Below are 13548 nucleotides of genomic sequence, written 5' to 3'. Positions count from 1 at the left end.
CACTCCGGCCTCCTGCCTGGTCTGGCTCCACCCCCTCTTTGTCTCCTCCCACCTGGCCTTTACAGCCTGCTGCAGCCTTAGTGTGCAGCCCTTGTCTTCCGAGGCTGCTTTCTCATCACCCACTAACAAGGGGCCTGGATCTGCAGCCTGAGGACGGGCAGCATTCCGGGCCTGGGTCACCTCGTCCGATTTCCTGTGCGCCACCCCTGGAATTAGCTGCCTTTCCGCCATACTCAGTAACCGGCAGGTTGCCTGGCCGGGCTGAAAGCTTTCCCTGGCATCTCCTGGTTCCCGGCCCCCAGGGAAGAGTGGCCGTTTGGTGCTGCCTCGACAGGGTGCCCACTCCTGCTCAGTCTGTTCCATCTCCTTGCACAAGGACTTGGCACCCCTGCCCCTGCCCTCAGCAGCTCCCTTATCCATCAGGCCCTTTCCTGTCCAGCTGGGGCCTGCAGAGCCTGGAGAGGAGAAGGGCATCGCCACACTTAGACTATCTTCCTCCTCCTCGTCCCTGCGGGTTGCTCCTCACTGGGCTGCTTTTTAAGCCCCTTCGAGGCGAGTACGGCAGGCTGCAGACACTCCGGCAGTTCTCCTGAAGTCTTGTGAGAACTCGTGTGTGTGTGCGTGTGTGTGTGTGTCTTGGGCTGCCTCCACAGCCTTTCTGCCCCCTCCCATTGCCCTGGCCAGGCTAAACTGGCACCAGATGATTGAAGGGGAGCCTTACTGCTGTTGCAGCCACGCCCCCTCGCTGCAGCGGACATCCTTGCCAGCTTGTTGGGTTTCTGACCTCCAGGTGCAGCCTGGAGAACAATCTCCCAGTATTACAACTGCTCTCAGTTCACCTGGAGAAGGTGGCTGCTTTGAAAGGTGGCCTCTATGGCATTATACCCCACTGAGCTCCCTCCCCAAACCCCATCTTCCTCAGCTTCCACCCCAAATCTCTAGGGATTTCTCAATTCAGTGTTGGCAACCCTGCTGGATTAGCCGCGGTTGGTTGTGGTTGAACTGGGGCCTTAAAGGGCCGGTATGTGCTGCTGCTGCTGTTGCCTTTCTCCTGGCTCCAGTCCTGGCAGGTTTCCCTGTCGCTGGCACTCTGGGTTCCTGCCTTGCAGCTCCTGGTAACTCAAGGGGTGGCTCGGCCAATGGGGGTGGGTCTGCTCCCGGACACTCACATTATCACCTGATCGCAATGTGCCATGCTCTTTCATTGTTCCCCAACGAGACTCATAGACACTTTACCTCAGTTGGTCGCTTGCGTCTTGGAATGGTTGGTGAGCAAAGATGATGGCTGGACTGGAATTGACTGGGAGAGCCAATCGGCTGTTAAGGTACATGTCATCTAGCCAGTACTTTAAAACCTATGGAGATAAGGTTATAGATGACCACAGAGCCAAATGAGTTCAGATATCCCTGTGCTCAGGGCTTTTTTTCTGGGAGAAGAGGTGGTGGAACTCAGTGGGTTGCCCTTGGAGAAAATGGTCACATGACTGGTGGCCCTGCCCCCTGATCTCCAGACAGAGGGGAGTTGAGATTGCCCTCCGCGCTGCAGCGCGGAGGGCAATCTAAACCCCCCTCTGTCTGGAGATCAGGAGGCGGGGCCACCAGCCATGTGACCATTTTCAAGAGGTTCCAGAACTCCGTTCCACCGCGTTCCCCCTGAAAAAAAGCCCTGCCTGTGCTTATCTTACACACATCGGCTGTTTTCACACGGCTTACCGGCCACTGCCGTTCTCGTGCGAAATTGCGCCAGGAAGACGCTGTCGTTCCGGGAGCTCGGCACGATGTTCCGTGGCCGGTAAGCAGTGTGAAAACGGCCATCAACAGTTCTGTATTTAGGCATCTGCTAAAATAAAACTCCTTTGAGATTTGTCGGAACAGAAGCTGAAAACAAAAATCCTTCCCCCACATTCCCTAGAGCCAGACAGGGTGAAAGCTTCATTCAGGCAAAAGCCCAGTTCTAAATTAGGATCTTTTAGGATTACATCATCCGTTCGAGGTTTTACCTTTAACAGCCAGAGCCTTTGTAATATAGAAAAGCAAAACTACCACAGGTCTCTTACAGATGGTTACGAATGTTGCTTCCCTCCTTTATAGAGGCTTGACAATAATATTTTGCATTTACCAAGACACTGAAGGTTTCTGAAAGAAAGCAGCCCTGCCAGATTCTAAAAAAGAAGCAACAGCATCAACAAAGATCAATTAGGGGATTTTAAAAAATTTAATCTGAATTGGGATGTATATATCCCCCGTTTTACAAAATGTTTGCTGCATAATGGATATTCACCGATGTATTGTGATGTTCCAATAGAAATAAATACAAGAGAGCAAAAAGACTTAATCTGGAGGGGAAGCCTTGTTGCTTATTTATATTTATTTGACTTGGAATACCCCATTGCAAATGCTGGTGAAAATCCATTATGCAGCAACAATTTTGTAGAATCGGAAGCATCGGCCTCCCAACTTATATTAAATCAAAAATATTCCCATAGATCTTTGCTGACATTGTGAAATTTGGTGACAAGTTTACTGCTCCAGTGACATTGATTAGCTGTCATCGCTGTCATGACAGGTAGTAGCCAATGAGAGCAACTCAGAAATGGATGACCGTCCTTACTCTGGGTAGATCGAACCTATTTCTCCTGCACCATTCTTCAGGGAAAAGAAGCCTGGGCTGCCTGACTCATTAAGCACCTTTCTGTAGAGAGGGTATGTCAGGAATTGCTTGACTTATGTCCAATTCTGGAACAACCATTTTTCTAAGTACTCTGTAGAATAGGTCCCTAGCCAAAGCCAGAGGTCTGATTTGCACTACAATCTAAACAGAGTCGGTGGGTTTAGAACGGGTGTAACCAGGGCTTTTTTCCAGCGGGAACACGGTGGAACAGAGTTCCGGAACCTCTTGAAAATGGTCACATGGCTGGTGGCCCCGCCCCCTGATCTCCAGACAGAGGGGAGTTGAGATGGCCCTCCGGAGGGCCATCTCAACTCCCCTCTGTCTGGAGATCAGGGGGTGGGGTCACCAGCCATGTGACCATTTTCTCCGAGGGCAACCCACTGAGTTCCACCACCTCTTTTCCCAGAAAAAAAGCCCTGGGTGTAACTCTGTTTCAAATTGCACTAGTATAACCATCTGAGAGCGAGTGTTCCTCGTCTCATGTGTTGGATTGCATTATATTCTTCATGTTTCAAAACATGAAGAATGGTGGCTGTTTCTCTTCCTATAACAGGGGAAAATAGCTGTCTCTACTGGTGTAGAACAATGCCTGTCTGCAAACCATGAGGAGCTACAACGATACTCTCCAAATGGAGTTCATTGGATAGTGGTGAGATGAGAAATGCGCACTTTGATCCAGCAAGCCAGACTCATGCACACAGCTGTTGTGGGTGCACACCTGTGTTGATTTGGGCATTTAATGCACTCTCATCTTTGTGCACTGATTCCATACAGCTAACTTCTTTCCATATGACAGCTGAACTTGGGCCATGTTGAGTGCCTCTCTGAATGTTGTCCCATCTGGGTGTATATGAGTATTCGCAGGCTTTTTTAATCACCGAAACAATCACTACGAGATATAAGTAACAACTGTGTGTGTGCGAGTGTGTGTGTGAAAATAGAAAATTAGTAGAAAATTATACCCAGTAACACATAAAAGGATATCATTACTCCATATCACCTAGAAATATCTATTGTGGTACCTAGCATTTTCAGCAATGATTTTATTGTAGCATTTCTCAGCAATTCTTAGTGGAAATATGAAGGGTTGGATCCAACTAGTTTTTTCACTGGTGAAAAGGGTGCATGTCGCACTGCACATATGAAAAAATATTCACTGCATGATAAACTAATCTGCAAATCTTAGCTTAATCATACAGTTAAGCGTCAAACTGTAGATCATTTTAGAAGTAATTGGCTGATCTTGGACTGTGGCTACATCCTGAAGAATGATGATTGCTTTGTCTTGACATGGCTGGATTTATGACACCCTGACACAGATGTTTTGTGATCAAGTAAATTGCAGCCATATAGAAAAACATCACAGTTTACATTGTTGAAAATATGTGATCCATCTTGAGTCTCAATGAATAAATAATTAAATAAATAAATACAGAACAACAAAGTTAGAGTCTGCTGCAAAAGAGATGCCTGCCTGGTTCAAAACCTGCCTGGTGAAATTCATCTCCCTCCCTCACCCCTTCTTCATAGTCACCCCGAACTTGCTGAACTTCTGTCTCCTTTGATCTAACTCCCCTCAAGCCTATGCCTGATCTCGTCAGATCTCAGAAGCTAAGCAGGGTCAACCTTGGTTAATAAATGGATGGGAGACCTCCAACGAAGACCAGGGCTGCAGAGGCAGGCAATGGCAAACCACCTCTGTTAGCCTCTTGCCACGAAAACCCCACCAGGGGTTGCCATTACTATAACTTGAGGGCAGGATTTCGTTCATTCATGACTCTTCTATCCATCATTCTCTCAGATTTTTACTGCTGCTCACCCTGCCCCCCATTCATTCATCACCTCTCTGCTTGGTTTTCTTCCCACTCTTCTTCCTCGCTCCATCCTTCCAGTCTTCTCAACAACAGTGCCTCTGTCTTTCCACAGCACAGTGTACAGCCATTTGCGTCCCTAAGTTCTGCAGGAATACGCTTCCTCACTAACCTTTTATTTATCCTGCAGAAGCAGCACGGTGTGGCTTTATTCTGTAATTAGAATGTTTGTATACATTCTGTGACATTAGAGCTACTCTAAGAATTCCAAGTGCGGGGGAGACAAAATGTAAGATGGAAGGCAGACGGGCCTCTGTTTGTTCTGGGGCTGTTCTGCACATATATGACAACATGCTTGAGAGCAAAGCCCTTACCCAATTCTCCATTTTTTCCTGTCTTTCTAGAAGCTTCTGCTGTAGGAACTCTCCCGGACCTCCGGCAGCACCAAACCTCTCCACAATCTGCTTTGTCCTCACGTATTGGTCTTCAGATACCAAATGTTTCATACACTGAAGATACATTTGCAATGTCTGTTGTAGAGGTGGGACAGGTAGTTTGGGTAGGACCTGATTTAAAAGAACGCAGGTGATCGGAAGGGAAATAATGATTGGCATTTTGTTACTGCTACAAATTTAAAATTAGATTTAATTATTTAATGCTCAGGTGTAAATGCATGCGATCTTGCCCCTGTGAGCAGGATTGTTGTGTTTGTAATTATTCCATGGATGGGGAAAAAAATTCTATCACCATGGTGCTGAAGTGGTGAGTGAACCTGTTATTCTCCCTACTGTGTAAGCATTGAAGTCTTAGGAATCCTTTCTCATGTGCAGTCCTACCTGGTGTGTGTCCCCTTGTGGCAAACCACAGTGGCAAATAAGAATCCTCTTTAAATGCAGAAATTATAACAATAGCACTCCAAAAAATAAGGCAATATAAAATCCACAGCGCCAGTCTAAGCAGAATTTCACCCTTCTAAGACCATTGAAGTAAAAGGCTTCAGAATGGTGTAACTTTGCTTAGAACGACATTGTCATTAGCTTCTCCTCTCAAAGTTCAAGACGGTATTTTTGCTTTTGATTGTCAGCATAAAGTAGTGAAAGAGACAGAGAGATCCCCACAGAAGCCAGAGAGAAATTTAGGAATGGCTTTGATTAGGGTCACAGTAAGCTTCTCTCAGGTTACTTTGTATATTAATCAAACAAAGCTTTGGCTGACTAATTGATAAGGTTCAGTTTTAATTGGGCTATATTACATTACAATAATTATGTTTAGGCTGGTGTCATTCTGAAGTGTTATTAAAGTAAGGTAGAAAGAACAACTTAATCAAGAGGGCTTTTCCTTCCAACCTGTGGCAAAGTTTTCTTTAGTACATTGGTAAGTTCTCTTACATTTCCTTCAATATCTCAGAAGGATTTTCTAATACAAAATGTATTCACAATATAAATCAATTAATTGATTAATATACAGATTAGTATCAATTAAATATTCTCTAATCATAAGATAGTTTGATTTGATACATTCTGCGATGGTCACTTTCCCCTCTTACACTTCCTTGGATGTTTGGGTGCAAAGTCACACATTTTCCTGCACATGGAGAAAGAGAGCCCTCCTCAGCCCTTTGACTTCAGCAAACTCTGCTGAGGACGGCACGGCGCTCCATCTGTTTCCTACTGCCTTCGAAGCTCCTTCCCTGCTCAAAACCCGTCGTAACGATCAAGCCTTACCCAACATCCTCCTCTGAAACGATGTCTCAGAAACAGTCACTCACCATCTCATCTTGGCTGTGGCTCTCCTTCTCCTTCTCCACTGTAGCTTTTTCTAGGATTGGCATCTTTATGTCTCTTTCAGTTCTTTTTAAGGAGACTAAAAACTGAAAACTCTTGCAGGTGATGGGAGTGTTACCCACCTTATATCTAGAAGTAAAAATAATTGGGGAATCAGTGACAAACCATCTGTTAATGGCAGCTTTCAGAAATCTGACCCATTACATTAATGAATATACTCTCAGCCAGGGCTTTTTTTCTGGGGAAAGAGGTGGTGGAACTCAGTGGGTTGCCCTTGGAGAAAACGGTCACATGGCTGGTGGCCCCGCCCCCTGATCTCCAGACAGAGGGGAGTTTAGATTGCCCTCCGTGACGCTCCAGCGGTGCAGAGGGCAATCTCAACTTCCCTCTGTCTGGAGATCAGGGGGCGGGGCCACCAGCCATGTGACCGTTTTCAAGAGGTTCCGGAACTCCGTTCCGCGTTCCAGCTGAAAAAAAGCCCTGCTCTCAGCTATTATACTAATTCCTGTGCAAAAAAAGGAATGTATGGGGAAACAGTGGTCATCTTTTTTGAAATAAGAGAAATATTAGCCCTTTTCACAAGTTACAGCTTGAATGCTCCTACAATGTGTATACAGTGTACACATCATTTCCCTTTGTACGTGCATTGAGCAATTCTCATAATACATTCAACACATGTACAACAGAATGTGTGATTTAAGCCCCACATTTATCTATGGTTCATCTGTGAAGAGGTGTGTAGGCTCTTACTTACAGACAGATGTAACATGTGGACAGGGCTACTGTGTGTGAGACGTGCACAGAGTGTCAGTGACTAAATGTATTGATTGGATCCAGGGGCCCTTCTGCATTCAGAAGACGCCTCCAGTGCTCAGAAGAGCTGTCCTGTCACAGAATCCCAGAGTTGGAAGGGGCCACATAGACCTTCTAGTCCAACCCCCTGCCCAATGCAGGATGAGCCTAAAGCATCCCTGACAAGTATTCATCCAGCCTCTTCTTGAAAACTGCCAGTGAGGGGGAGCTCACCACCTCCCTAGGCAGCTGATTCCACCTTTGAACTACTCTGACCGTGAAAAAGTTTTTCCTAATATCCAGCCGGTACCTTTGTGCATGTAGTTTTAGCCCATTGCTTCGCGTCCTACCCCCTGCTGCCAACTGGAACAGCTCCCTGCCCTCCTCCAAATGACAGCCTTTCAAATATTTAAAGAGAGCAATCATGTCCCCCCTCAACCTCCTCCAAACTAAACATTCCCAAGGCCCTCAGCCTTTCCTCGTAGGGCTCAGTCTCCAGACCCCTGATCATCCTCGTCGCTCTCCTCTGCACCCTCTCGATTTTGTCCACATCCTTTTTGAAGTGAGGCCTCCAGAACTGCACACAATACTCCAGGTGTGGTCTGACCAAGGCAGGATAGAGAGGGACTATGACCTCTTCCATCTTGATGTTCTTCCATCTGTGCAAGAAGTTGCACAACAGCTTTCACAATATATTACCTAATCAGAAACATGCTACAGAGCAGAGATACTCAGTGGCTCTTGGACATGCCACCTGTGGCTCTTCTGAGCACTGTTCTCCCATATGGCACCTGCTGTATGTTTCAGGAAAGTGGGCAAGGCCCTTGACCAGGAGGATTTGTGGTTGACGGGTGGTCCCCACCTTGAAGTAGTTGCTGGAGGAAGAACAGGGAAGCTGCAAGCCTCTCTGAGGTTCAGGTCTCATGCTAGGGATGGAAGCGGCTGTGGCTGTTTTGGTTGATGGTGATTGTGAATGCGGCTCTCTGCAAGCCACAAATGGAGGCCCACTGGGCTACAACCTCCCTCTCAGAGCACTGCACAAAACCATTGGGGCAATAGCGCCGGGGATTATTTTCCTTTAATTCACAGGTCTTTAGATGACCACTTTGCCATGAAAAGTGACCTTGGATCAGTCACGCTCTCTGAGCATGTCTTTCACGGGGTTCTTATGTGGATAGAATGGAGAAAAGGAGATAGATTTTGCTGCCCTGAACTCCTTGAAGAAAGGGTGGGATAAAAATGTCATATACTGAGTTGTTTCCAGCCCATCGCATTTATTATAGAAATATAAGTCAGTATTCTTATTAATGATCTTAGGCAGCTCCTGAATTATTTATTTAAACTCTTTTTATCTACCTTCTAGTCCCCTGCCCAAGACCCAAGGTGGCTAACAGAGTTTTTTTTAGTTTGTACAAATAATTGCATAAGATACTCTGCAGAGGAGTTAGCTGTGTTAGTCTGTAGTAGCAAAATCAAAAAGAGTCCAGTAGCACGATGTATTGTCGAAGGCTTTCACGACCGGAGAACGATGGTTGTTGTGGGTTTTCCGGGCTGTATTGCCGTGGTCTTGGCATTATAGTTCCTGACGTTTTGCCAGCAGCTGTGGCTGGCATCTTCAGAGGTGTAGCACCAAAAGACAGAGATCTCTCAGTGTCAGTCTCAGAGATCTCTCAGTGACACTGAGATATCTCTGTCTTTTGGTGCCACACCTCTGAAGATGCCAGCCACAGCTGCTGGCGAAACATCAGGAACTACAATGCCAAGACCACGGCAATACAGCCCGGAAAACCCACAACAACCATAGTCCAGTAGCACCTTTAAGACTAACCAACTTTATTGTAGCATAAGCTTTCGAGAATCTCAGTTCTCTTCATCAGATGCATGGAGGGCAAGAAGAAACTGGTCAGATATATAGGTGGAGAGGGGAGGGAGGAGTAGATGCAAACAGTAGCTTCAGATATGGAGATCAGTTTGCTTCTGTTAAGTAAGTCAGTTACTTCCTTAAGTAAGCTGACAAAGCTGACAAAGGCGGAGCAGTTGTCATCATGGACAAACATTACATACAAGAAGCAGAAAGACAACTCTCCAGCACAACATTCTCTAAAATACTACCTTCTGACCCTACGGAGCAATACAAAAGAGAACTTAATAAAATATTAAAGACACTCCCCATGGACATACAAGAATGCATCCATACGGACTTACCCCAGGAACCACAACCAGGAAGATTCTACCTACTACCCAAAATCCACAAACCAGGTAACCCGGGATGCCCCATTGTCTCAGGAAGAGACACTATCGCGGTAGGAGTCTCAGGATACATGGACTCTATTCCTCAGGCCCTCTGCCACCAGCACACCCAGCTATTGACGGGCCACCACTGACTTCCTCAGGAAAATACAGTCCATGGACAACCTACCAGATGACACCATCCTAGCAGCCATGGATATGGAGGCTTTATACACCAATATCCCACATGCAGATGGACTGCAAGCCATCAGGAATATTATCCCGGACAAAACCACAGCACACCTCACCACTGAACTTTGTCACTACGTACTCAGTCACAATTATTTCAAATTTGGTGACAGCTTATATCTACAGGTTAATGGCACAGCCATGGGCACACTCATGGCACCACAATATGCTAACATATTCATGGCGGACTTGGAGCAACACTTCCTCAGCTCCCATCCACTGGAACCACTACTATACTTAAGATTCTTGGATGACATCTTCATCATTTGGACCCATGGGAAGGAAGCCCTTGAGAGATTTCATCAGGACTTCAACAACTTTCACCCTACTATCAACCTGAGCCTGGACCACTCTACACAACAGGTACACTTCCTGGACACCACTATACAACTACATAATGGACGGATAAATACCACCTTATACCAGAAACCCACAGACCGATACTCATATCTACATGCCTCCAGCTACCACCCTAAACATACCACTCGGTCAATTGTCTACAGCCAAGCCTTACGTTACAATCATATCTGCTCCAATGCTCTTGATCGGGACTCACACTTACGAGATTTACAACAAGCATTTTTGGGACGACAGTACCCACCAAATGAAGTGAGGAAACAAATCGACAAGGCCAGACTAGTACCCAGAAACAGCCTGCTCCAGGACAAACCTAAAGGAACTAACAACAGAACACCACTGGTTGTCACCTATAGCTCCCAGCTCCAACCCATCCAACGTATCATCAGTGATCTACAACCCATCCTGGAAATTGATGCCTCTCTCTCAGAAGCCCTGGGTGGAAGACCTCTCCTTGCCTACAGACAGCCCCCCAACCTGAAATGACTTCTCACTTACAATCATGAATCGGCTAGCAGAGTCACCAGCACAGGTACCAGGCCCTGCAACAGACCCAGATGCCAGCTCCGCCCTTATATCTACCCAGGGAATACAATTACAGGACCCAATGGCATCAACTACACTGTCTCTGGCTCTTACAGCTGCTCATCCTCCAATGTGATATATGCCCTCATGTGCCAACAATGTCCATCTGCTCTGTACATTGGACAAAGCAGCCAACCTCTGCGCAAAAGAATAAATGGACACAAATCTGACATTAGAAATGGCAACATCCAGAAACCAGTGGGAGAACACTTCAATCTACCAGGACATTCCATCAAAGACTTAAAGGTCACTGTAGTTCAACAGAAATCTTTCAAAAACAAAATCCAACGGGAAGCTGCTGAATTGGAATTCATATGCAAATTTGACTCAGTCAGGCTGGGATTGAATAGAGACTATGAATGGTTATCTCATTATCAGAAGTAACTGACTTCCTTAACAGAAGCAAACTGATCTCCATATCAGAAGCTACTGTTTGCATCTACTCCTCCCTCCCCTCTCCACCTATATATCTGACCAGTTTCTTCTTGCCCTCCATGCATCTGACGAAGAGAACTGTGATTCTCGAAAGCTTATGCTACAATAAAGTTGGTTAGTCTTAAAGGTGCTACTGGACTCTTTTGGATAAGATATTCTGTAACCATTCTTTAATCATGAGTTGAGGATATAAACATTTAACTCAGTAAGTTTACAAAATATTAAGTAAGGTCTTTCTCTTCCATTTACTATGTTTGCTATGTTTGCTGTTTTAATATATACTTTTACTAATTAGCATTGTACAATTACAGTAACTCCCAAATTAGTTACTGGGGTCAATCCAACCACACTCTATGCAGCCTTTCTCCAACATAAATCTCTCTCCCTTCAACTTAAATACCTTTTCCTCCAACTCATGGCTTTTCCTCTAAAGGATGAGCCACTTACTTTGGAAAAAGACTCCTTAGACTGGAAGACTTCAAACTTGAGTCAAACGGAAAGGCGGAGTATAAATATGTTAATAAATGAAAAACGACTGAGCTTTGCTCAGAGAAATGGTAGGAACCAGGCCATTCTTAACAAATATACAACTTTATGAATATGAAGTGTTTACATATGTGCACAGATAATGTTTCCTTAAAGCTGTAGTGCCCACTGGAGCTGTAGTGTCTTCCTAGACTCCACTCGCCCCCATTTTTTTCCTCCCAGTGTTACACTTCATGTTGTTTGATGTTCCAGCTTCAGAGCTGCTCCACACTCTTATGCAACAGTCATAGATGCTTCAGGTTGTCTCCTGCAGGATGATCTTCTGAATGACATATCTGCATCTTTCAACGCCTTGAGCACATATCTGAGCCGGAAAGACCCATGCACAAGGGTGACTAAGAGCCAAGCTACAAGTGATGAATGACACTTGAACGGCAAGTGAACAGACTCACGTGTATTCCTCCTTGTTCACTTGCGCTCCACTTGATCACATAGTGGACAGGGAGGAATACACTTGCCGTTCAAGTGTCATTCAGTTGCCATTCAAGTGTCATTCGTCACTTGTAGCTTGGCCCTAAAGTTGCAGATATGGTGCCCAATATGACATGTGTTTCCTCTTAAAAACATTAACATAATGCTGATGTGCCCACAGCAATTGGTTGTTGTATTCAGTGTGTTGCTGTTGTATTTGGTGTGAAGCTGCTCACTTTACGTGCTATACTGCCCCCATGTAATAGAAATGGGGGGGGGCAGTAATCTTATACTGGGTGCTTGTGCATGGACATCCTGATTTTTGTTCTCTTTCTTTTTGCAAATGGTGTTTCGAAGACATATACCCTTAGGTATGAGAAAGGGAAAGGGCACAAGAAAATTAGAAACTGGATCTACAAAATGGCAATGTGTTGCTTTGGTTGGTTTGGAAGATGTACATCCTATTATATATGAGAAAGGGAAAGGACATAAGAAAATTAGAAATTGGATCCATAAAGTGACAGTGAGTCAATTTTATTGCTCCACAATTGCAGAGTCTATCCGAATATGGAATTCCACTGAATTTTCTTGGCATCGCTACTGCAGGCAGAGCGTTCAAACGCACTAGCATAAAAGCCATTCTGTACTTTGGAATAGTTAACTTAGATAATTTGGCATTTTTGTTGGAGGGGTGATGCTGGTTGAAAAAGATGAGCAGCATGCTCGGCAGGCTCTAACCAGCCTGCTCTCGTAATCCAGGTCCCTAAAATGTCTTCTGGTGAGCGGGGTCAATTCTTGGGTAATTGGTTAATGCCTAGGCATGCCAATTTATGATCCAGTAGTCTATCCCAGGTGCTTATGTGATGTTCCAACCTGATTAGTCCAAGGAAACTTGATTCTGGATTTGATTTTAATATCCTAAATTTCAGATTAAATGTTCTTCCTCAGGCCTTAGCTTCAAAGGATATCTTCCCAACTTCAGCTTTCAGAGCTATTCCAGATATACACTGAGGAGCTCCTAAAATAGTGTGTAGAAATCTTAGTAGTGGTTTATCTGTCTGTTCCTGCTCTAATCCAGACCCCAGCAGCATATAGCATCTGCCAGATATCGCTAGTGATGAATAACTGGGGCAGGAACATATTGCCCCCCTAGAGGATAACAGAATCTCGAGTATTAAAAGCAGTTCTTACGACAGAGTTCAGGGTCATTTTCACACTGCTTACCGGCCACGGAACATCGCGCCGAGCTCCCAGAACAACAGCGTCTTCCTGGCGCGATTTTGCCGTTCTCGCATGAAATCGTGCCAGGAAGACACTGTCGTTCCGGGAGCTCAGCGCAATGTTTCGTGGCTGGTAAGCAGTGTGAAAACGGCCCAGGTGCACCATCCAAGAAAAATTTGATTGAAAAGTAACTCCTAAGTATGTGACATAGTCCACCTGCTCCATAGGTTGATCTGCAACCTATGTATTTCTTAGTCCTTTTTTTACCAAAAAGAAGAACCTTTGACTTGGTAACATCAACAACCGAACCTTCACTGGAGCAATACTCCGCAAAGGAACCTATAAACTCGTGAAGGCCAACCACAGATCTTGCCAGGAGAACAGTGTCATCCGCATATAGGAGACGGGGTATGTTAACATAAGCCAGGCAACGTGGATGAAATTCATCTCCAGAGAT

At 45.4% G+C, this 13548-nt stretch overlaps 1 protein-coding gene across 1 annotated transcript in view; it reads right to left on the bottom strand.

Annotated features, from left to right (window-relative positions):
• The window catches only part of CHAT (choline O-acetyltransferase), a 67478-nt gene extending 61136 nt beyond the window's left edge, over positions 1–6342 (bottom strand). The window contains exons 1-3 of the mRNA XM_054983761.1: positions 6251–6342; positions 4857–5048; positions 1237–1355 (exon numbers count right to left, since the gene is read on the bottom strand). Coding sequence (XP_054839736.1) covers positions 1237–1355; positions 4857–5048; positions 6251–6313 — 374 coding nt within the window. The 5' untranslated portion in view covers positions 6314–6342. The remainder of the gene's footprint in view (positions 1–1236; positions 1356–4856; positions 5049–6250) is intronic.
• Positions 6343–13548: the final 7206 nt, after the last annotated feature.

The sequence above is a fragment of the Eublepharis macularius genome, chromosome 6 (genome assembly GCF_028583425.1).
Source record: "Eublepharis macularius isolate TG4126 chromosome 6, MPM_Emac_v1.0, whole genome shotgun sequence".
NCBI classification, from domain to species: domain Eukaryota; kingdom Metazoa; phylum Chordata; class Lepidosauria; order Squamata; family Eublepharidae; genus Eublepharis; species Eublepharis macularius.
This window is presented reverse-complemented; position numbering and strand designations above follow the sequence as displayed.